Source organism: Lates calcarifer, linkage group LG23, assembly GCF_001640805.2.
Source record: "Lates calcarifer isolate ASB-BC8 linkage group LG23, TLL_Latcal_v3, whole genome shotgun sequence".
NCBI lineage: Eukaryota > Metazoa > Chordata > Actinopteri > Centropomidae > Lates > Lates calcarifer.
The window spans coordinates 14,597,185-14,623,481 of NC_066855.1; the positions used below are offsets into that span (position 1 = coordinate 14,597,185).

Sequence of the window (26,297 nt, forward strand, 5' to 3'; positions counted from 1 at the left end):
ATGAATGGTTGTGGATTGGGCATGGAAACTACAAAGTTTAAACAGAAAAACTAGAAAGGTGTGTTTGTTATACACAAAGCATTTACCAGACCTGGAGGGTCTGTTGTTTGAAGGCCCCCAAATTTAAGAAAGTGGAGTGGTAAATCTGTGTAGTACCTATTTAAATATCAACATCAGTCAAAAATCTACACTTGTCAAAATAACACGTGTGGGTGTGCGTGTATACCTTGGTACGTGCATCTATCTTGGCCCCTCTTTCCAGCAGCAATCGCACCATGTTGCTATTCCCACGTTTGGATGCTACGTGCAGAGGTGTTATGTCATTCTGCGGAGAGAGAAAAGTATCAATTCATCAGCCAGCCACAGAGCTGAGCAGAGTTTTACCACCCACCTATAACAACATTAATGTTTTTAACATAGAATATCCTCACACTATCTGTTGGTCAGATGCCAAATCACTGACAAATGACATCATGCAGGACTTGTGATGTGAAACTAAAAAACAATGGTTAATGGTAATGAAGCCATACCAAGCATATTGGACAACCTTTTTATTACATATCAGTTGTCTGAAATGTTCTAATTCAGTTGGAGTAAAACTGCTCTGTTATTTAACAGAGCAAGAGGACAAAGGTTCAGCATCTTCCTGTACAGGCAAGTAATCATACAAGTCCCAGAACTGTCAACTGCATACTGAGCTGAGTTCCTGCTTTCTTAATTTTTCCTTTGTCTTTCCAGAGGATGACAGAGGGAGAGTGTTCTTACAGTGGGCTAAACATGAACTTTAACAGGATACTATGCACTATGAAGCTGCACTTGCTGAGTGTTAGGTATTGTCTACTAACTACTGCATCATTATATCATCTGGAGCGAAATCTACCATATATGCAGGTATTGCTGCTGCACTGGGGCCCGCAAAGGTTCAGGATCTTTTCATCTTTCCAGCAGTGTATCAAAAGAACCTGAGCATCTTTAACACTGAGTCTATAGTATACATGGGGAAATTACACTTAACTGTTAAGAAGTAAGTATGTCCAGTGTCCATGGTGTCATCCATTCACCAAATAAATAACAATACAATAACATCGCAGTTTTACAGATACAAGCATATAGTTCATTGACTCATACCTCTGTGTTACATTTCTAAAATAAATGTAAAGAAGGATTAATGGAAGATTTTAAATGTAAAAATGTGCAATTGTGTCCGTGGAAAATTCTGGGTGATGATTTTGGATCATTGTGATGGGCAGGGTACGCTTTGACCGTCTTGCATTGGGGCCCAGCGCTACTTATTTCATGCTGTCTTTACCATACTTGAGAAACAAACCAAAACTAGGTACAATTTTGTACAGTAAATGTTATATAAAGTCATTTCTGTCTGCTGATTCTTTGTTCACTGTTACAGAGGTCCTAACATATTTGGTGAAATTACAAAAAACCTACATTTTGAAACTTTGAGCTCAACTGAAGTTCAGTATACATTTACAAACACCCAGCATCTGTTCCTACAGTCTATAAGATCATACAGGATGAGCAGAGTGATGAGCACAGCTGTAGAATTACATGTGTCAGTATTAGCTTCCTGCACATTCTCACACACTCACACACACACACACACACACACACACACACACACACACACACACACAGGCACAGGCACAGGCACATTCCTACATATCATCCCGCCTTCTGATATGAGAGTACTGGAATTAGTGCTTGCAGCAGCACTCACTTCAGAAGGTCTGTGTGTGTGTGTGTTATTTTTGAAGCGAAGTACCTACCCTTGCCTTGAAGTCCACAGCTGCCCCTCTGTTCAGCAGCAGTGTTGCGACATTGATGTTGCCGTAGTGAGCCGCGATGTGAAGAGGAGTGAACCCACTCTGAGAAGGGACGAGAGATAGACAGGAAGACAGGAAGAAGAACAGAATCAATTAAAGAGAGAGGAAAAGGAGATAAAGAATGTCTCGTAATGACTCGTGAGCAAAGCATGATGGGGCGTTACATATAGTAGCATTGGCTAAAAGCAGACTGAACAGAGCACAGCAGACCAGGACTAAGCATAAGTCAAACATGCTTTGAAAAACTGACAAAATAAACACAGTGCTGGATTTTACTTTTAGAATAAAAATACACTCCCTGGCCACATTATGAAGTACATCTGTGCAATCTAATCCAGTAACACAGCTCTATAGTAACTATATGTTCATCACTGAGGTTATGGTTTGCAGTGGTGTTGTATTGGGCTACATTATATTGAAATATGTTTCCAATATTTTACAACTCTCAGTTCAGCTCAATACCACTGCAAAGCACAACCTCAATAATAAACACACAGAAACTGAATATTATTATCTTTGTAAAGATAACTCCAGTACTTTTGAACCTGGGCCTTTTCCCATGTTTTAGGGTATAAATGAGTGATATTTCTAAAAATGAAATCTTTGGAATTGGTGCAGTATTGAGCAATTATTGTGTGACTTTCAGTCGCGGAAGAAGTATTTAGATCCTGTACGTGAGTAAAAGTACCACACAACAACCCAAAGAACAGATGTTTTTGTCAATGGCGAGTGCTATTGATATGTATCCTATCCATAATGTTGTCAGACACTTATAATAACAACTGAGCAAAAACAAACACATTAGTGGACATACTTTGATGCAGTCAATTGCATCACCGATTCACACTGCAGCAGCTGTTCGTGGGGGCCAGGTACACTGTTCTTGCTCAATACTGCACCGATTCTGAAGATTTTTGTCCCTATCAATCATTTACACCCAAAAACATGGACACAGAAATACCAGAGTTATCCTTTAATGGTTGAGGTGTTATGTTAGATTTTACAGTTGTAACTTTATAAAGTGACCACTGAGTGTATATTTCTCCCTTTCTCGTGTAATAGTCAGGGCAAGTGCACCACAACTAGACACTCTACAGGTTTGGAGTGGATAAACTCACAATATAAGCAAACATAATAAACAGCTCCTGTCAAATGAAAACCACACACAGTTCATCAATCTAGGAAATTTAAATACTGCGTGTCCATTTAAGATTTTGTGTCAGTTCCTAAAAAATATCACTCCTTGGTCATATGCTTTCATCTGACAGGAAGAAAACACCAGACATGCAGGGGAGCATGCATCTGCATTATTTAAAGGCAATCTAGATTTAATGGGAAACGGCTTAAAGACCTGACCTAAACAAACCACATAAGACATAAAGCATAACACACTCATTTGTTTTAGATAATCTTGAACAGTTTTTCTTCTTTTCCAAAGCAACAAACAGGCATGCTATTGATCAAATGATCAAAAGTTAAATCAAGGAGCTGTTTTATTGAAAGCTGATGAAACCGCTTCGTGAGCACTGTGGCAGTAATTAGCATTATCTTAAAGGATCGTCAGCACAATTTCAAGTTCATGTTTGTTAAAAATGCAATTCAGTAAGATCTATTGGCATGCTTAAGCTCAACTTCAGCCCTAATGTGTTTTCCTCTCATTGACAGCTGGATGAGAGTCTTAGTTTCACATGCACAGCCAAATTCTAATTCAGTAAATTTAGCAATTAACAGCATATACAATACTGAAATAAATTCAAGAGTGTGCACATCACAAGCAATCGCCCAAGAAAGTGCAAGTAACAAAAGCACTTTTTCTTGTTGATAGATGTCAGAAAAACATTATTGTAACTGGAGGAGGATCACATTACAGGAGAGGTGCTACTGTGAATGGAGAAAGAGATGTCAGGGGGAGAGGATAAAAAGAAACCCCTGGTATATTCCAACAAGACATTAATACCACTGCCAAAGACAAGAAGGCTAGCAGATGCAAACTTACAGCTGTTTTTATTTTGAATACAAATGCTCTGTTACCCAGCACACGCTGCATCATGTTTGCTGGGTATACCGTAATGGTCAATGAAACATGATGCAGAGAAACTTGTAAATGTTCTGAACCATTTACAGTAAACGAGGACAAACAGTGAGAGGGTGAGGGCTGAATGATCTGGCACAAAAGGGGAAATACATACCAGTCATTTTCTGGCCAAACCACAAACAGAGAATCACTTTTGATTATTTAAAATCCATGATTTATTATTTATATGTTAGTTCTTCTACTTTGCTTTCTTGCAGAGAGTGAAATCTGAAGATTGATACCACTCTCATGTCTGTACACTAAAATATGAAGCTCTTGTACAAATATACAAGATATAAAGAGTTAAATGGAGAGCTTTAGAGGTGCTGGAGCTAAGCTTGTCATTTAACTTCCACCAAGTGAATTATTCCTTGTAAGAGCATCGCTAAGGTTTTAAATAACATTTAAAGACCAGGAGTACATCCAGGTACCCTGCAACTTGACCAGAAAGTAACAACTGAGATCTATCGAGTCAAGTCCTATATATTCATATTTTTTACAATCATTAATATTAGTTATATTATATATTATATGTGTTATATGTCTATGAAGACAACATCTTTTTTTCTGTAGCAAGCCTGGAACCAGGTCTTTACATGGAACAGCTTTAGATTAAAAACATATTTCACCTACTCTCTGGTTAATGCAAACTCAAATCTTCCTCCTGTTGTCTTGATTAATTCAATGTTACGTCCATTTCCACAGCAGTAACTAACCACTCTGCTACACTCAGTTTCTCTACCTGTTTGCATTTACCAATTAATGTTATTATTTACGTTCAGCTACTGTAAATGCAACTCAACGCAACTCAGCAGATCTTTCACAGTAAAAGTGTTCCAGCCTTATGAAGGCTTTTAAAGTGAAAAATCTACAGAAAGTATGGAGTTTCACTGATGGCAGAAAAGTGGAAAATTTTGGATTAACAGGTGTAAGAGAGCTTAAAAATGGAAACCAGAACAGCAAAGTGGTGACTATAACACTAGCTGAGCACTGATGGTATTAGTGCTGTGGAAACATAATTTCACCCCCATCAATTTTTACTCGGCCTCTATTAGCACCCGGCCTTTATTTGTTCATGCTGACCATGTCCCCCTGGCTTTTATATGAGAATTTACGGTACAGTTACTGAAAATGACCTAAAAATCAAATGGTTTAACAAGCTCTAGGTAAACTGAAGGTAACTGAAAATCTGCAGTTATTTATTACATTTCTGCCCCGAAGCAGCAAGCCACTGCATAACACACAAAGCAAAGTCGAAATGCAATGCAGGCTTCAAAACAGGCACGCAGGTGAGGCGTTGTCAGCAGCAAAAGCATTCATGCCAGCATTTAACGATCATGCCAGCAGACAGAAGGCTTTGGCTTTGCAATGGTGACCTATGAGTGAACAATGAGAAGAAAAGAAGAGGAGGAGAAAGAGAAGGGAAGAGAAGAGAAGAGAAGATGTACCTCTGTTGTTCTATTCACCATCATCTAGAAGGGAAAAGGGGAAAGGGTGGAGCAGTCGGGTAAGAAAAAGGAACGAATAGCGGGAGGAGGAGGAGGAGGAGGAGGAGGAGGAGAGAATGGGGTGGTTAGTGCACCACAACAACAACAACAACACCATGGTTGCACCAAGCTGTAGGATGGACATGTGACAAATGTGGCCAGAGGTAATGAAAAGAACTAAAAGGCAACCACACAGAGGTACATACAACTGGATGAGGGACTGAGATTCTCCCTTATAATCTGCGTATTTGTTCAGCATTATTACTGTCAGCTAAAAAAAAGTCAACACGGTTTCCTGCTCTGAGACTCAAAATAGAAATGTTTGTTGCATTTTTGTCCCACAAAAAAGCTGAGGGACTTAAACGCGTTAGGAGCAAAAAACACCATCAAGTTCACAATAAAAAACACAATGACAGAAAATGTCTTTTCATGTTATTCCAAGCCCCATGGTATATGATATCATATGTGAATCATGGGCATGACTCTTTGTTTTTCCTTGTCTGTGAGAATTAGCTCTGTACTACAGATGTATTACCTCTTCTGTGGGGAACAAGGGTGGGGGGCATAAAAAGTCAAAGGTTCTTCAAAAAACAAACTAAAACAGTCACTGATGATAGTTCCACAACTTAACATCAATCCAGAAAATAACATATTATAATAAGTACAATGCTACGTAATTTTATGTATTAATTTATTATTAACATAACATTATCCTTACTTAAAATCACAGTTATTTTTTGCTATTAGAAGACCTCTTACTCAACTCCTTAAAAGAGCCCAGTCATTTACTGTAAAATTGAACATTTATTTCATTGTTTAATTTTAGAGTATTTTAAGAGAATATTGAGTATAAAAAATATAGAATAACTATAGTTTTTTACCCACAAAATTTGAAGATTTCTGCTGAGAATCAGCTGAGGACACTAAAAAGAAGCTAAAACCAGCAACCAGTGTAGCTTAGTACAAAGACTGAAAACAGGGCAGAACAGTCTGCCCAAAGGCAACCACATCCACCTACCAGCACCTCTAAGCTCTCAAATTAGACAAATTACAGCTCATAATTTATCATCTGAAAATCTTTAAGAAACGAAATACAATGTAGCTGGTTCAGTTAAAGGAATGACTCAAAGTCACGCCCATAATTCATGCAAGGTAATATGGGGCTAGAAATAAGGTGGATATAGTCTTAACATAAACAAAATCACTTTTTGACAGAGGGGCATGATGGGAGCTGTAGTCCTGCCTGTCATGCAGAGAGTGTACCTTGGACTCCACGTCAGCATTGTGGTCATTCTGGAGGAGGAGGGCGGCGGCCTTGGTGTCATCTTTCCGTGCGGCGATGTGCAGTGCCGGGAGGCGGACCTTCCCCTTGGTGTCATTTTCCAGTAAGAGGGAAACCACCTGGTCATGGCCCTGCTGCAACGCCACCGCCAAAGGAGTGAAACCATCCTGTGGACCAGCAGAAACAGTATCATCACTGACTTTCCTGGTGTGGCTGGACTTGTCTGTGAGATGGATACGCTACAGTACAAATGGGTGATGTGGATACCATTTGAAAGCTTTGATTTTCATAATATCTTCCCATAAATTTCCCATATATTTCCCACATAAAAATAATTCCTCACATAATTGTTTTCTTTTCTTAAAGGCCTCACAAAGTGTCCACTTACAGTTCTAAGCTAAAACAAGTTTGTGGTTTGGAGTGAGTGTGCAGGTGTTCACTATCTTAAAAACATCTTTGTTCATATTGTTTTATACAGTTTTTCTTTAGTCTCTGTTTAATCACTTTCTGTATACATTTATTCAGTCTGAATAAGTATATGCAAAATATAGACTAATATAATAGACTAAGAGTGTGCTTTGCAGACTACAGACAGCTAATATGCTAATGTTTAGTAGGTAATATTTGCCATGGTCGTCATCTTAGGTTGGTGTGTTAGCATGCTAACATTTACTAATTAGCACCAGTGTTTCCAGAGAAAACTAAAGAAAAATGCAAAAAAAATAGAAAACAAAATATTTTACTTGTGTGCAGTATGCTGTATGCAGTCGTTTCATTTCAGCTCAGTGTGAGAGTCTCTATTATGTTTTGTTTTCATTTCCGGTTGCATTTACTTATTTCTCTCCTCTCCTCCTGTTTCCAAGCATGCGTCCTCACACTCACGGGAGGAGTGGAGGAGTAAGGGAGGCAGTGTAACATTAAACGTCAATAAAAACTCCTATAAACGTTATAAATCCATCTTAAAACAAAGATCGACAGACACTGACTTCAAATGCCTGAAAATTGGACCAAAATAATCTGGCAACAGCAGTGTGGATGCTAGCAGCAGGGGCCAGAGCAGTAACAGTTCTCTGTAGGTTTGTTAATTATTATTAATTGGTAATTATTATTATTAACAAAATAACAACCATAACAGTCAACCTAGGGCAAACGGTGAGCACCAAACACCAAATACAGCAGAGACTGATGGGAATGTTATTAGTTTTGCAGGTATTTTCTCATAAAAATATTGGACAAATTAAAATTTTGACCTGTTAATGGCAAAAGATGAAGTCAGGGGATCCTGAGGAGGACATCAATGTTTCAGAGCAAATCCATTTTAGGATTGATGACATATGTTCACTCAAAACCACGACTCTCTCACGGTAGCACTAGGCTAGATGAAAATTCTCTGGGTATCTGATATTTGTACAGATATTTCAGTCTGGACCAAAGTGGAGGACAGACTGAATGACAATTGAAATAGCCATGCCATGAATATGGCTAAAAAACACAGAAACAATACATATGTGTACACACAAGTGCCCCTCTCCAGATTCACCTGACTGCCTCCTCAGAGGTTTGACTGCAGTGGAGATAAAAGATGCTTTATACAGGATCTTTCTGTCTGCTGCTGCTTTCAAGCATCAACCGGAAGAAAATCAAATCAAACTCTTTTGAAGTGAATGACTGCTGTTCCCACTACAGCCGTGGCCTTCATGTGTAATGTTACATTATATAAATCAGACAGCTGCCTTTGCTGTCTGCCTATTAAGCAGAGGAGGGTCAGCAGTGGTGCTGTGCCTCCAGAGTAATGTTAGTATTCCTTTCTCATCTCGAGTACTGCAACGTGTATTTTTTTTTTTTTACACAGCCGAGCCACACTCACTCAAATACTCAGACAGACACACACTCCTGTCCAGCATCATTCTTCACACAGGGAAAAATGTGACTTTAACAAAAAACATTAGTTGCCAGTATCACACTAACAAACACAGGGCAATTTAGAGGCCATTTGGCAATTTAGACTGTTTTAGCTGATATTCTAAAGATACTTAAAGTGCACAAGTAGGAGTTCAGTCTCTCACTCAAGGACAAATTGAAAGGAAATATAGCTGCTAATGGGCACAAACCAAGAAGCAGACAAGATGAAAGCGACTGCATTAGAGCAGTGATTAGTCAATTAAATGATTAGTCATCTGTAGAAAACTGATACGCAACTGTTTTGATAATCAATTGATCATTTTGGTCAAGTGCTTTGCTTCGTCACCTTGGAATTAGATCAGGCATTTTTCAGTTTTTTAGATTTTATGGATAAAACAAATCATTGATTAATAAAGAAAATAATCAGCAGATTAATCAATGATGATAATGACAATGACTTATTTGCAGCCCTAAACTGCATACTAATGTAAAAGTGTACACGAGTGGGATTGTGTGGAGACATGTAAATAAACACAAACACATTGATTGACACAGGCAATATGATAAATGAGAGACAAAGCAGAGGCTACTAGCAGCAGTATCTATGAGTCATCAAAGAAAGGAAAGATTTCTTACAAGTAAAACAACACAGAAGATGATATATGTGTGTGTGCGAGTGTTTGTGCATCAGGCATGTGTTTATACAGGACGCCAACTGTCTGGATAAAACCAACTCAGCATCAGTGCACCCACACATCAAAGGCAGAACCTCCCCCAGGAGAGATCCTGCATAAACTCACACACAAGACTGCAACGGAGAGAACGTCTGCACAAACAACCAAAACACACCCAATGCTAACACACACACACACACACACACACATACATGCTAACACACATTCATAATCTGAGCCAAAAACATGTCTGCAAGACACACACACATATACACATCCACAGGCACACAAACATGTTCAAATGCATGTATTTAGCAAGAATCTCTAAAGTCAAAAGCCATTCCAGAGCTACTCTACCCTCCTGTTTCATCTGCTTCATTAGGGATTTGGGAGAAGACACAAAGTCAGCTTATTGTCCTAAAAATACCTCGACAGACAACAGAGGCAGAGGCAGAAAACAAAAAGGCAGTAAAGGAGGGTTTTTGATCTTCATCTGCGAGCTTGAAGATTTGCAATGACACAGCATAATGTTGCTTGACAAAATTAGCTACTAAAAACATCAACAACAGGAGGACATCAAATCAGAACGATAGAATAAATGAAACTAAGCATGACATGACAGGTTATCTTCATTTTAACAGGGCTTTTAAAATGCCTTAAAAACTGGCAACAGATCTCAAGATGAGCCTCAAATCACAGAGAATATACTGAGGATAAATTTATATATAAATATAGGATATTACTGAAGAATGTCTTATAGCTTCTGCCACTGTAGTGCATCATGTGATCTATTAATTTAATGCTCAGAAATACAAACCATACAACAAAAAATGACTGAAAGCAGACATACAACAAAAAAAACAAAACAAAAAAAACAAACAAAGGACTTTCAAATCAGTTCTGCCTCATGTTAGGCTGAAATGTTTAAATATGAATTATTAAACACTGGGAGTTGCTTCAAACATGGATATATGTTTCCTCACATGAATAATTCATTCTGTCTCCCATTGGAGGAGAATGTGGGGAGGAGGAAGAGAAGGAGGATGGCAAGAGGAGGAGGAGGAGGACAGAAGGAGGAGTGATGGAGAGGGAGAGGGAAGAGAGAAGGAGAGAAAAAAAAGAGGTGAAAGGAAGACGAGCAGGGAGAGAGATGAGGTGAGGAGGAAGAAGACGCACTGCCACTGAGTTGTTTGTGAATTATCAAGGAGAGAGGTCTGTAAACGCCACACTGATATCTGAACTGACATGGACGCAGCTTCAGCTGTAAGTTCAGAAAACACAGGCAGCTGAGTCAACACTGCCTCCATGTTCATGCAGCAGAGACAAACCGATACAATGAAAGATCCAATGAAACGACCAAACAACAATAATAAACTAATGCTACTGACAATATACTGTGCCTCAAAGCTCTATTGTTGTCTAATATAAACATATTAATTAGCCACTGGGTGACATGTTCCTTCATTACCATTAACTAGAGCACTGTGGTTTATTTTCATTCAATCCCACATACACTGCTGCTGCTGTAAATACTTCTTAAAGCACCAAATGTGTATACGTCCGCCAGAGGAAAAAGTCCCCAATTAATGCACTACGTATTCCCATTTGAGTCTTAGCTGTTAAAAACCACAGTGTGCAGCTGTTTAAGGACATTACAGAGCCTTTTTTAATAAATTAAACTATATATTTGTGACCAATTTTTAAACATTTACGTCTTCAGGAATGAATACCACAGACTGGGTGTTAGATGGACTAACATGTCGGAAGTTTTGGTTGGGATTTGTTGTCAATAAGAAAATTTAAGAAAAGTTTTCCTCAACTAAAACAAACAACTTAACTTTATCAAATTTAAATTTGTATCAAACTGTGTTGTATATGCCAATTACAGCAACTTTACTTACATTTCTAAATCTGACAGCCAAAACACACTTTATAACTGATATATCTGCACATACGTATTTCAGATTCAGTCATTGACAACACCAGAGTTTGGTGCCTTCAAGATGAATGGTTTCTGGTAGGGTTGGATATAAAACAGTACTTTTTGACACACATCTGTGAATGGCAATGAGTACCAAAAGCTGTCAAGTACTGAAGAATTGCAGTCAGATTCATAATCTTGTTTACTTATTCTTTGATTAGAGTGAATAGCCCACTGCAGCCTACTTCAAAGAAGGCTTACATTTTATTTTGTATGCATGTACTTTAAATTTACATAGTGTTTGTTTGTTTAATTAACATATTCTGTTACATACAGAATATGCCAATATGTCTCTCCACTGTTTGTCCTCATCTTTGTCAACATCAACATTATCTCTCAAAATCTAACTGAATAATACAGAAATTGTATTTTGTAGTATTGGGAGTATAGAGTAATCCTGGTGTACTGTGGAGTACTTTTTTTACTGCTGTTTTGAAGAACCAGCTTCATAAATGTGCTTCAGACAGTCGAGATTGACCAAAATGAGGATGTGTTTGTCACACTTTAGTGTTGCAGTGGCGGCAGTTGGCTGTCTGCCGGTACTCCTGCAGATGATGGATCTTTCTGGCACACTCACAGCATAGCACTCGCTCACACCACAGATGTCACACTCCTGTAACGTCACTGGTTCCCCTCCCTCTTCCGTCGGCAGCTGAAGACAGCCAAGGTCACTCTGAATGAAAACGACGCCACACTGCTGCCACTGCTGACTCTCTACCTCCTTCACTCTGTCTTCTCAGTCTGTTTAATAAACACTGACTTCATACTGTATGTTATCCAGCCTTTGTCCCCTAAATGAGCCACTAGTGGCAGGCACCTATTTACCATTTGCAACAAAGAATCTGTTGGTCATAACGCTGCATTGTAATTACAGGGAAGCTAAACGAGGGCTGGGATGAAGGGTAGCTATTAGAAGCTGTGAGGGGCTCGTGTGTTGTGTGCAAACAGGCATTAAGTGTACATGTACAGTATATTATCTATTTGTGCTTGTGTGTGTGACTTTATTTACCTCAGTGGCGATGCTCTGACTGGAGCCGTTGTCCAACAGAAACTGCACCACATCCAAGTGATTCTCCTGCGCTGCCATGTACAGAGGAGTGAAGCCATTCTGGAAAAAGAAAACACTCATGATGTCTGTGTTTTTAGAAGACCAAACCACCAAAATGGAGGCCTTGTCTCGTAATTATAACTTATTATCTCAGAATTATGAGAGCCTGCTGTCCTACTTATCAGAAAAAGTTAAGGTGATTATCAATCATTGCTATTTCAGATGATCAGATTTAATTTGCTTTTATTTCCTCCTTGGTTTGAAACAGCGGGATATACAGTATTACTGAGTCACTGAGTAATATGATTGGTATTATTATAATTTCCAGTGTGGTTCTCTATGCTTTGAGTAGACAGTGAGTCAGATGTCATTTGCTGGCATGTACGTAAGTTTGATGTGTTAGTAAGTTATCATTACAATCATAACTACAAGAAAGGGTCATGGAAGATTACATTTGCTTGAAAGTCCTTTTAGCCACTAGCTAAAGGATTGTGTGAATAGAACTTTCCACCACACAGCAACTGTATATTTGGCGTGCAGACAACAAAAATATACTGTATGCCTGTTTTCAATCATCTTTTTTTATTCACAACGTCAGTCACATACAGTAGGAAATATCCCAAGTAAACATAAGCTTGGGCACAAAGGAAGATCATAATTAACTGTATGAAAGCAAGCACCAGTGTATTTGATCACAGGCCATTCCCATGAACACTAATAAAGTGGCCCTTTATCTTCTTCATGTTTAATGCACTGTGAAGAGGATAAACGGACACTCTCTTTTTGAGCAGGTTCTTGATTAGAAAAAAAGAAAAATGTGGGACCTGTGCAGTAAAATAAAGTGTTTCCAAAATTTCTCAGACAAACAACCAGATACTGAATGTGCTGTATGTTGTTGGAAAATTAAAACCACTGCCTTCAAAGTGGGGTAGAGTGATATGATGATCTATCCCATTAATATCTCTGCTTGCATTAGGTCATTGTGGGCAGTTGTGAAAATCAATAAGCAGGGCTGCTTTATGGAAATATTGGGTTTACAGGATTTTTGCATTAATGTGATAAAGCACATTGATTTGACAGGTATTTGATTTACTGGGCGAGCCAAAAACAGATATCCCCATCATCAATAGCTGCTTAAATGAATTTCAAGAAAATTTGCTTCATCATGTTATACTGCTGTAGTTTTATCATATCACCCCTCCTCTTTCTGACCTCTACAACTGCACATGGACATACTCTTCCAGCATGGAGTACACACTGCCACCTCCGTACATACCTCACACCTGATAACAGATAAAAGCTGATGTAGAGCTGGGGTTGAAGAGGGCTCTGTGTGTGTGTGTGTGTGTGTGTGTGGTGTGTGTGTGTGTGTGTGCGTGTGGCCATGAACACTGATCTCCATAGCAACACAAGGATCCAAAAATCACTCCAGCATGCAAAAAAGCTTCCCCTCCTCCTCTTCCTCCTATCCTCTTTGTATTTATTCCTGTGTCGCTGCACCAGCAGCTTTTGCCTCATACTTCACTCTCTCATGATATATTTCGTTTAAAGTCAAAATGCAGCTGTGACCAAGGAAAAGAGCAAAAGGCATCTACTGAGGCTGCAGTTCACTGACCACAGCATCTTTTATGAGCACCATGTTTCACTAAATATAATCTCAAACTCCACAGCAGAATTAATAAAAGGGAAGAGTTTACTGTTTTGGAAAATGCAGTTTTTCACTTTATTGCCAAATATTAGATGGGAAAATAAAAAACAGTCACATGCTAAAAAGCTATAGCCAAAAGCTTAGCTTAGCTTAGCGTAATGCATAAAACAGTAAAGGCAAAAAAAAAAAATAAATCCCCTACTATCTTATTAGGTACACCTGCACAATCAATAAATGTTGTTGTACTGCTGTGTGGGTGCAGGTGTACCTAATAAAGTGGCCACTAAATGTAGATTGAGAGATAACTGGGTATTGGATAAACATTGCCCACTGTACCATGCAGCCATAAACACAATAGAGGGCTTCATACACTACTCCTCACTACCATCAATACAGTGATACACTGTATACAGCACATTATGTTGAAAATGTTCATTGTTAAATGCAGGATATCAGCTGTCCCTGCTGTCTGCTCTGCTACAGAGCACTGTACTCTGAATTATTAATCTTTAAAAAGATAAAATGAAACTAAAATCATAGCAACATAACTGTAAAACAAACCAACCAACAAACAGAGTTTTAGCTCAGCACTGAAAGTTGGAGCTCATCAATACCACCTTAATTTTCTTCCTCTCTACAGCTGCAGCCAAGGCTTTGACATTGACATTATTATAGTGGCTGCTGTGAAAAGACCAGTCAGTGTGTGTGTGGGGGATGGGGGTGGGGGTGTGTGTGTGCTGTGTCAGCAACTCTACAGTGCTGCCTGGCCCACATTCAGTGGTCAGCACAGACACACACACACACCACACGCACGCACACACACACACACACACACACACACACACAGATAGACACTGTGTGTGTAATAGTTGCATATGCATTCATCTCCATGAACACACATTAAAACATAGATTTCCCACAGAGATGATTTCACAATTGGAGAGCTTTGTGTGTGCGTGCATGCGTGTGTTTGTTTATGTGTGTGTGTATGTTACCTGAGACTGTGCATTGACGTTGGCTCCGTGGGTGACGAGCTCCTTCACCACCTCCGTCTGCCCGGCTAGAGAAGCTATGTGGAGGGCTGTGTTTCCTTTCTGTTTGGAAAAACATGAAAAATATTTTAATCTTCTGGAATTACTTATGACTTTATCAGTATCAGTAAAGTCAGTGTGACAGTCTGTCTGTCTTTGTGTAGGTCTGAAATGTGTTTTTTCACTAAGGATATGTTTTACATATTTTTAGTTTTACTCGGTTTATCTATAGGATGTTATTTTATCAGCTGTGCAGTACATCTTGGTGCTAATTTGCATCTTAATGACTTAATTTCAGCACTAGATGGCAAGATGCATCAGTTTTAAATGTACTACACATAAATTATTATCCTAGCAAGGCTAGTACTGGACTGCAAATAAATCTAATGAATCTGACATTTTTCCCTCAGTTATTTTGAAAAAATATACATTTTTTTAATGTCACTACATGACGTCCCAGTGTCAGACTTAATTCCAGTCAGTTCCAACTATTTTCAGTAAGTAGTTAAGGGCTGCTCAAAAAGCTACTAGATGTGGCTACATTACAGCTCTCATAACTTTAAAAGCAGAAAGTTCAAAAAATAAACTCAAATTTAACTTGAATGACTCTAATTAGTTTGTTCATCAGCTTTTATTGTTTTTCAAGCTGACACCTGATCCATATGAATCTAAATGAATCTACAATCTATTTTTTTTAGACAGTGGAAATGAATAGAGAGATTTCAGATCCTGGGATGAACTCTTTGTATTTAGAGAAAACACAAATCTCATACAGTCAAATTAAATCATTTTGGGGGAAAAAAAAAAACAAAAATAAAAGGTGGAGGATCAGCGATAGGTTGTTGGCTGCACATGTTCACAGCTCATTTTACACTTTTGTCCGGCTGCTGATTGACCGACTGGACATGCTGCTTCTCTGATTCACTGACTGAATCAGGCAGTGAGTATGTTCATTGTGAAATATTGGCAACTCTCCTCAAGGGAGAGGACTTGGGTCGCTTTTTGTCACTTGACTCTTTTAAGTCACTAAAGAGGCTTAAAAAGTTGCCAAATCTAGCAAAAAAGTTGGCAACACTTCTCAGTCCTGTACAGTCTCAGTCCAGTCTGAGAGATATGTACAGTGTATAACAAAATAGATTTTTTTACACTCTATAATCATTTACTGAAACTAAACTAAGGACAAATGAGTCAGCATGTCTGTCTGCCTTTGTGTGGGGTTGTGTTCATTTTCTACAACTGAGACATTATCAGGAGGGTGCAGCAGAGGGGAAAACACTGAAGTAAATATCACCTCACTGTATAACTGTATAATGGTGATGAAGACAGTGACAGAAACAGAGAAGACAAAGAGTGAGAGGCTGATGGGGACATAAAGAAAGAAAAAAAAAGGATAATAAGAAAAAAAGGGTGTTGAAAAAGAGAGGTGAAGTTTGTATGAGTCGCATGTACAGAGCCTGTCATGGAGGCACCTGTTGTATTTGTGTCAGCTATAGCGGGCAGCAGCTGTTGCCATGTTGTCATCCCTGCTGCCACTGAAACCTCCACATGTACACCTCCCCTCATTCCTCAATGTGAACTGATGCAGCTCCTTTTCCTCTCGTGCTTCACCCTCAGTGAATAACATTATCAGCATAACACTTTGTAGTGTTTGTAGGCACAGTATATGGTGTTAATTCTGTGAAATGTGATTTAAGAATCTTGTCAAATTACATCATTTGCCAGGTCAAATATTTCCATCATATTTCACCGAACTTATTTAATTCAGGTCAGATATTAGCTAGCATTAGCTTTATCAGTTCAGCTAGCTACATAGCAGTGAGTCTTGGCAGTTAGTAGGTATAAATATATAGTGAAAACTAATCTGTACAAAAGAAATACTGTATAGCACAAAGTCATCTGCAAAAGATAAAAATGAAAATTCATTAATCAAAAGAAGAGAAACTCAAAAAGTGTTGGCAATCTCTGCCAAAGGACAGGTTCATAAGTACTGACACAGCAGGGTGCCCAAACTTTTGCAGATGCCTTAAATATGTGATTACACTCATTTGGTGTAAAGCCAAGCCTTTGCATATAACTGTACATTGCTCCTGGCTCCAGAACAGTTTCACTGTCACATAATTTAAATACACCACCCAAGTGAAGGAACATTTATGTGGCAAACACATTTCCATTCACTAAATCAGCCTCTCTGCTAACACACAGCCATTTATCACCTTTAGTGTTGCTTAAGCAATGTGACTTTGAGAGGGAGCTGATGCAGCAAACTCCAGTATGTGTGTGTGTGTGTGTGTGTGTGTGTGAATTCATGCATACACCCAGTGAGTGATTGGTGTGTTAGCGTTTGCGTGACTCCCGGGCGGCACACACCTTGGTAGCTGCGTCCACATTGGCGCCCTGCTTGATGAGCTCAGCCACCACTTCCACATGGCCCTCCTTCGAGGCCAGATGGAGAGCATTCAGACCATTCTGGACAGAGAGAAACAGAGAGAGACAGAACTTTTAAACCAAGGGAAAGGGAAATATTACATTTTGTATTTATTGCACCTCTTCTTTGAATAGACGAAGACTGTGTGTTGTCTCTATTGTGAAAAAATCAGGTCTTTAATCCAAACCTTTTAACACCTAAATCAGTGGTACACATATATTAAAGTTAAAAGTATTAGTTTTGCATTATGAATCCCATGAAAAGACTCAGTGCTCTCAGTACAGTCATTCTTAGTGAAGACAAAAATCTTTTTGGTTTCATTAGTTAATTTATTTTTTGCATTAGTAATTTCCTGGTGGACGGCTGGACATTTACTGATACTGTCATCCATTCAGCCATGTTCAAAGCATGCCTACAAACTGATCATTATTAAATGATTTAGCCAGAATATGACTAAATACTCCATTATCTGCTAAATTTGGAGCCTTAACAAGGGCAATAGTGTTGCAAGGGCAAAAGTTGCAAGCAGAACTTCAGTCATATTTTGGGGAAATGATGATGTGGATGGATTTAGCTGCAGAGAGGTTTTCATGGATGCTTTGTAAAATTGATTTTGGGTGGAATATCACTTTAAGATCTCTACTTTGCTGACAGCTTCACTGTGCGATATTAAAAGCTAAAATCAGATTATTATCACCAAGACAAATTCCACCTAATCCTTACTGTAAGCCAGAAATACAAAAGCAGTGGTGTCAAATTAGAAGTAACTTGTGTGGTGTGTGTGTGTGTGTGTGGTGTGTGTGTGTGTGTGTGTGTGTGTGTGTGTTGCCAAACTTACCTGATTGCAAATGTTGATGTCGACTCCATTCTTCAGGTAGTCCAAAGCTTTCTCTAGGTTCCCGGCCCGAGCTGCTCGCAGATAACAGGCATTTACATCCGTCTGCAGGAAGACGCAGAGAGGAGGAGGATGGTTTGTCAGCTTAACCTCAGTAACACAGTGCGCCAATTACCACAGGTACATGAAAACCAGGGGACGTTAAAACCTGTCTGTAAAGTCTGTAAAATTAATGAATGCATGAACAAAAATTCCAAATGTCATTAAAAAGATACTAAACGTATCCCAAAAATATGAAAGCTTTTGCTGTGTCTGTGCAAAGAAGAAGCGTATAATTATTTAAAAACAAAAATTACATATTTATAATAACTTAGAGCTTCCTCCAGGCTATTTATTATTTTGGAAATAGGATGCAATATTGTAGAATTTGTCAGAAGCTATTATTTATGTGTCATAGCATCCATGTGAATCCCTGCAACGACAGATAAGTTGAATAAATCCCTCAAGGCCTGTGTGTTATTAGCTGAAAAAACAGGGTAAAATTGATATGGCAAAACGCTCTGAGAGCTCACGGAAGCTGACTGAAAGCCAAAATAAAATTTTAAAAAATCATTTGAAGAAGGTGGTTTGAGGGTAAAACAAAGTGAGAATACATCGTCCAGGCTGCCAAAGCCAAGCCCACCACCAAGGGATTTACTACATCTGTTTGACAAGGTTTCTTTGGTGTCAACATCTTTCTGTAGAATGGATACAATGAGATCTCTGCATTAAGCTACAAGTCAAAATACATCAGAACATTTGGAGGAAAATATAAATGTACCAAGTGGGGGTGGGTGAGCAAAGTAATCTTTGGCTTCACCACAAAACATAAAAAAAGACATACAGGATGATGGCGAGGACAAGTGATTGGGATGTAGCTTCAACAAACAACGTGATGTAAAATACATAAATAAAGTAAAAATAGCCCAGTAAGATGAAATGAAAGAAGGGCTTTCACTTTGTATTAATAACACTTAAATCAATCCAGCAAACAAACTACAAAAAAGCTATGTAAACCTCTGTTCTCTTTGTTTTTAAAATAACTGAACACTGTGAGATTTAGTCACAAGGTCTTGTTGACACATTTTATTAGTTAAATATTTGATATAAAGGGTGACCAATAGCAATTAAAATGGTGAAACATTGAGTTGCATCTTTACAACAAGGAGATTCAAGTTTTTCAAGAATTTTTCTGTTTGGAGAATAGTAACTGTAATAAGAAATACAGGTTCAATTCTTTTATTTTATTTGAAAGATATGCAGAGCAACTAGAAGAAATATTTATATCACTGTAGCTGTAACCAGAGATTTTTTTTACATTTCACACTGATTAATCGTCCAATCGATCATCCTCACTTCGCTCATCTTAACAGTGAGAGGACAGTGTTTCGAGAGACTTTAGTAAGGAATGTAACCTGAAATATAAAATGTAGGAGGACAAGAGAACAATTTGAAAGGTGGAAATTACACCCTTGAAGTAAGTAGCAAAAGATCATATGCAGCCTACTGACAAATGAAAACCTGTTTCTTTTTGTGCTGTACAGACACTGAATTGACTCCTAACAACTACTGGCAGCATCCAAAATGAGTGTTTATCAGCAGTGTAGTACAGAGTAATGGGATGTTAATCTTAACATCTCCTGCATGCACCAGCCTACATGACTGAGTGCTAACTGTCTCTCTCAGGGGAGCAGCAGCAACAGAAACACAGGCAATCTGCACTTAACCTGCAGTTATGAAGCTGAGCTGAGCATGTTGTGAGAGGGAACAAAATATGCTGTGTGTGCACATGTGCTGTGCTTATCCCTGTGTGTTCAGGGTGTGGCCGAGTCAGTGAATGCAGGGGGCTTTTATAGAAAGAGGGAGCATACATACATACATACATACATACATGGTGGAGTGGATGTTGAAGCAGAGTGACATTGTGGAGAGGAGGCAAAGGGTTGAATAACATGGGAAAGACAAACAGGCAGGACAGTCAGACAGTCAGTGTGTGTCTCCGGTTTCATGATTGCAGTGCAGTGCTACAGTCGGCCACACCCATGAACTCAAACAGATGCCCACACAGCAAAGAGGATAAGCACTCTCCAATTACCCTGTGCTCCTGTGCTTATTAACCTACTATACTCTCTAGAAAGCACAAACACAGAGGGCACTACAGAGGTAGTATGCTCTTAGTTCTGCATCCGGGCTCATTCACAAACTCACTTTCACATACAAATTGATGCAGGGTCCTCAACAGAATTTTATTTTAAAGGGCCACAAGTACATGCTAATATCTACTATGAGGTCATTACTACTAATCCCATAATAATTCTGTAGAGACCAAATAGTAACACAATAGCCTTTACACAACATAACTTCTGCTGCTGCGTCACAACAACAGGATGTTGATAAATGCTGAGCCCAGGGGTGTAATTTCAACTGTTTTTACAGGTTAACAGTTACAATGCTGCGACTGGGAGGTAGAGCAGGTCGCCTACTGATCGGAGGGTCGGTGGTTCGCTCCCTGGATCCTCCTCCTCTGAGAGCCAAAGTATTGTTAGGCGAGACACAAACCCAAAATTGCCCCTGATGTGTTATTGGTATGTGAATGGGCGAATGCAACTAGTAGTGTAAACCACTTTGAGTGGTTGAGTGTTTTTCATTTACCATTTTTATTAACAAACTTTTTTTTGCCCTGAATTCTGTCTCTCAGGCATCATATAAGTTCCTCTACCCTCTTGGTATTACTATTAGTTATTTCTTCTTTCAAAAATTACATAGTCTTGCTTTAATACTGTATATACCAGTGTTAATTCTTTAAAACAAAACAGGACATAAGATGGGACATTCAAACCTACAGAATTTTTTCTGATTGAAATGTCAAAAGAAACCAATCAAAACTTCCCAGAGCCTAAGGTGACAGATATTCAGTTTACAACAATCTATATATATACGCAACAAAGGAAAGCATCAAATTCTCACATTTAAGAGGCTGGAACCAGAGAAAAGTTTAGAATTTTTTCACTATTTTTGCTTGAAAAATGATTGACATGGAGAGAAAACGTGAGCTGACGTGAGCTTTGTGTCGTTTAAAGAATTCTCCTGCGTCTTATCGTGCTCACTGCACCATGATCTCTGTTGTTGTAGGACAGATTGTTGGCTAAAGCTGACAGCTGAGCTCATTTCCCACTCAGTGAATGGATGTTATCGGAGTTCATCACTGCTCATATACAAACACAGGGTGTGTTTTTGGTGTCAGTGTCCGTTCTGTGGGACAGAGATTGGGTGGGGGGGCTTACCGGACATCAGGCTGGGACCATGACATCAGACACAGTGGAGTATTATAACTGGTACTATGATTACTACTGGTTACCCTAGTCTATTCAGCATTTAGAGACAACGGTTATAACAGTATAATGAGGTTACAAAGAGATAGTCAGTGTTTATTCATGTGCTTGTCAACAAATGTAACTCCCCCTGTCTGTTTTATTTAACCTCTAAAACAATAATTACTGGTTTTTAGTGAGACAAACACAAAGGTATTAGGGAAGTAACCCACGGATGGATTTATAAATAAATATGAACCAATGAGTGAGTCTGTGCAACACCACAGAAGGCCACTGTCTGATAGTTTCCACATCTGTGAACTGTAAAACTTCCCTGAGAAGAAGGCTGAAAAACACTGGCCCACAGTTTACCCTAAAGGCTGATCTCTGCTGTAAAAGCATCACAACCACAGCATCCTGCATATGAATGTCCGAGCTACTATTAACCTCTGTGTCACATGACCGGGTGTAGTATACTGCAGATCATCTCATCACAGCACAGTATCGACCACAGGAAACTGCCGATCTGTTGACTTTAAAAATACACGACTGAAAAATTCCCACTAAAGTGTACATAGAAAAACATTATGTTTCATATGTTAGCGGACAATTTTCTTTATTTAGGTAATCATGGTGTTTCCCTCTGGCCTGGAATTGAATCTCTTCCACCTGATTGTGTAATTAGCCCCTGTCTTTATAAATCAGATGTTAAATACACATTCAGCAGGAGAGAAATGTGCACATCAAATATGTGCTGCATGTTTATGTACCCTCAATATCAGTGCACAAATTCAAACTGATCATGCCGTAATTAAACCAGGCCTAGTAACTATGTTCCTTAGCTGCTGTTCACAAGCTATACAGTCTGCTGAAAATATTATTCTAAGTCTCTTTTTCAAAATAAAACACTCAGTGAGAATTGTTTCTCCTGAGAAGCAGTGAGGTTTTTAAACTCTGAGAAGGGTTGTAAGGCACAATGCCAAACCTTTTAAGTTGAATGTGGCACCAGACTTGGCAGCTCATAATTCAGAGCATTATCAAAATTCCAGTTCAAAGCACCACCCTCTCAGAGAGTACTCTGGCCATAGAGCTCTGAGTATTTCCCAGTTTTGTAAGCTTTACACTTACATGTACAGTTCCTCTTTAAACAAACCTAGTGATATAAAGGGTCATGTGCTATATCTTCAGTGCTTTACAACAATATTAACAAGCCTGTGTGGGTGATTAGATGTTTTTTTAGTTCCACTGCTGATATGAAAAACTGTGTGTATTGTTCTGTATTGCTGCATAGTTGAGAAAAGAGAAGAGAAGAGAGAAAAACAAAGGGCTTATTTCATGAGTGGTAGGGAAGCTGTTGAGACAGTACAGTGCATGTATGTACATGTGCACACAGGAATGTCAGCGATAAGACCCTGCGGATGCCATTCCACTACAAAATTAGAATCAATAAAAATGTCTTCCCATTCAAAAGAATGCTCATGCCTGCAATTCCTGCCAACAACTTCCACTGTATTCACTGTCTTGGCTCTCAGGTTGCTCTGACTCTAGTGCTGTGCCACACTGGTCAGTGTGAGTCAGCAATGCAGTTGAAACAATTAGTCGATAAGACAATGACAGAAAATTAATTAGCAATGATGACAATCGATAAATCAGTCTAGTCAAGTCCAGTCTAGTAAACCTCTCCACCAGTCACTGGTAAGAGCTCTATGTGACTTTGGTGAGCAGGTACCATCTCCCTCTAACTGAATGATGGTCAGTGGCTTAAACTGCTGGAGTCAGTTCCAGCAAGTTCAAGAGTAAAGCTGAACTTTGAAAATGAAAAAGAACTATGAACAGGGTTTGGCGTATTTGTTACAGTAACAGCACTTCCTACTCCAGAAGCCGAGGATCATGGGTAATACACACTGTACGACCGTGTTTCAGTTCAGCGAGCGGGGCTATGGAGTTAGAGCTCTGGTCAAGATGAAAACTGCTTAATCTCTCGGACCCTGAGCCCAAAAGAATAAATTAACGCTTATGGCTCCAGAGGATGCTGTTGCTCAGCAAAGTTACGTTTTGTTGTTTTGAGTGATCAGTTGCGAAAACAAACTTTAGATGCCGCCCTAGTCTACATTATGGCTGAATAGATCTGGATGAAAAGAGCAAACAGGCCTGTGATCTGAAAATATGTGGATAGGACTAGAGTTCAAAACATGTCAAAAAGACCAAAGGAAAAGAAATAAAACAAAACAAAAAAATATCACAAATTCACACTATTTTTCTAATGGATTTTGAGGCAGCAAACTGAAAGAATTTTTTTGTACATTTTGCTTGTAAAAGTTCATCACCTACTTTTCATCTCTGCAAAACAGATCATATATTGTCTCCTATAATCTATTTTACTGTGTATCTGTTAACAAGATGGCTAAAAAAACAGGATCTGATTTGCATAAAATTTGGTGCACATGATGGATTTTGGCCACCTGGCATTTTAATAATCTTGTTGGAGTCAAGATGAACCCAGTTAATATAAAGTTTAAGGTAACAGCACAGTGGAGACTTGTTTAGCACTGACCAAGTGTCACTCGAGTGGAACTTTATTTATCCATGAGAGTTATGCAAAGAATGCCACCATCGCTCTTTTTCCACAACACGCTGCCTCACACTTACACAGTTACACACATTCCAACATGGGAGCTGCCCCCTGCAACCATCAATGACACTGACTAGAGAGTGTTTGTCAAATGTAACCAGCTAAGTTATATTCGACAGAAACACCCTGAAAGCCACAACAGTACCTTTGCACACCACAGGACATTAGACTCACATTCTCCTGCTTGATTTTATTTGCAGGTCAGACAAATGCTGCAAAATCTCAGCTCATATTTGAGTCTTTAACTCTCTCTTTTAGCTCTATAGTGAGCCAATGTTGAGCTGAGAAAACACATGCTGCATACAGTATATCACATATCACCAGGTTGTGGGGGATTTTTTCTTATTGCAAGGGCTCATGAAGGGCTGTCTTTCTACCTCACTAGTTGAACTTGAGAAAATTAACTAATTAAAAATGGCAAATGCTAGCATCAATCACTCTCCTCTCCCTCTTTTTTTTTTTATTTTTAAGCCCTCTTTTTGCTCTTTTATCCCCCTTTTTCTACAAACATACAGAGCATGCGCCAGTGTCCAAGGTCAGGTGCTTCCATTCACATCACTGCAACATGAAACTATATCCACAGACCATTGTACGTACAGGCTCCTGTGTTCATAATCAGCAGCGATTTACAAATGTACAATCACAGTGAGGCAGATAGACACAGACAGACACGCACCCACACACACAGACACACTGCAGCAGAGTGGTGCAGCAGAGTTGCCACTGCGACCTGTCTCATCAACGACCCCACCAGCCCACAACTTCCCACCTCATCCGACAACGTCCCATCTCCTCTCTAGACCGGTAACCGCTGCAACATCACTAAATCCCAACCGGCTATAAATTCCCCAATCTTGTTAGCATTAATGCAGGGTAGCAGGAGAGAGGAGGTTAAGTCTGTTTACACTCAGTGAGCTCATAGTAAAGTACAGTAAAGACTTACTTCTGCCAAATAGTCTGCTGCCTCCTCCACTGCCATGTTTCTCAGCCTGCAGCTCAAAGTGTGAAACCTGAGCACTCAATTACTGTAGCAGCTAGCCCTAGCCTGGAAGCTAGGGAGAGAGGGAATGGGGGGCAAGAGAGGAAGAGGGGTGGGGTGGGAGGGAGGGGTAGGGGGGAGGGACAGTCTGTGTGAGAAGGAGGGAGGGAGAGGGTGAGGGAAAGACAGAGAGTAAAAGACTGTGAGAGAGAGAGAGAGAGAGATAGGGGCATTATGTCACAGCTAAAAATACCTGGCTTGCAGTGACTGAGAAAGTCCAGAGCATGAAGGAGGAGGATAGGGGAGGATGGGTGAGGATGGGGGGAGGCAGAAGAGTTCCGGCGTTAATCTCGAACCAACTCTCGCTGGAACAACACGGGATCAGAGGACAATACGCTGCTCTGAGTGTGTGACTGTGTGAGTGTGCGCACAGTCGACTGACACTTGTTTAAAGCAGATGAAAATGAAAATTTATCTCTAGTTTTAGCTACTTTATACTTATACTTCACTCCATGTAACAGGGAATTATTAGAACTTCATCTGTAGTTACAAGTTACTTTCCAGATTATGATTTTACCAATAAAAACATTTGATGACTGGAAATTTAGCCTATAGATCTATAGAATAAAGTGTTCACTAAAGCATAGTTTATGCATGAGTACATTACAACAGGTTGCACCTCCTTACACAGAGAATATTTATACCCTCCAACTGCCAGGTGTAACTGTTGTGTAGTTAAATTGCTAATATATGACCCATTCAGAGTGATGAGTAAAAGGTATAATATCGGTCAATATATCTGACCTGAAACTTGAAAAACGCTGTTTAATAAAGATGTAAATCCTGTAGATTTTAAATTACATTTCACAAAAATGACACAACACACCTCAAAATACTATACATTATGCCTATAACATTTGAATACATGAGTGAATAATGTTCTATTTCATGAAAATGACTAACTCTGAAACACAAACATTTTCCCCAAATGCAGATACAAAACAAAGTTATTAATATTAGTAGTGTTAAAAGATTTATTGTTTTGAAAATTGTGTTAGCTTGTAATACTGCAGTGACTTCATGTTTACATAGTTACAGCTATATACATGTT

At 39.1% G+C, this 26,297-nt stretch overlaps 1 protein-coding gene across 1 annotated transcript in view; it reads right to left on the reverse strand.

Moving 5' to 3' along the window:
- The window catches only part of LOC108894801 (ankyrin-3-like), a 108,675-nt gene that overhangs the window by 62,812 nt on the left and 19,566 nt on the right, over positions 1–26,297 (reverse strand). The window contains 8 exon segments of the mRNA XM_051066325.1: positions 227–325; positions 1,782–1,880; positions 5,361–5,384; positions 6,663–6,848; positions 12,248–12,346; positions 14,930–15,028; positions 17,333–17,431; positions 18,229–18,330. Coding sequence (XP_050922282.1) covers positions 227–325; positions 1,782–1,880; positions 5,361–5,384; positions 6,663–6,848; positions 12,248–12,346; positions 14,930–15,028; positions 17,333–17,431; positions 18,229–18,330 — 807 coding nt within the window.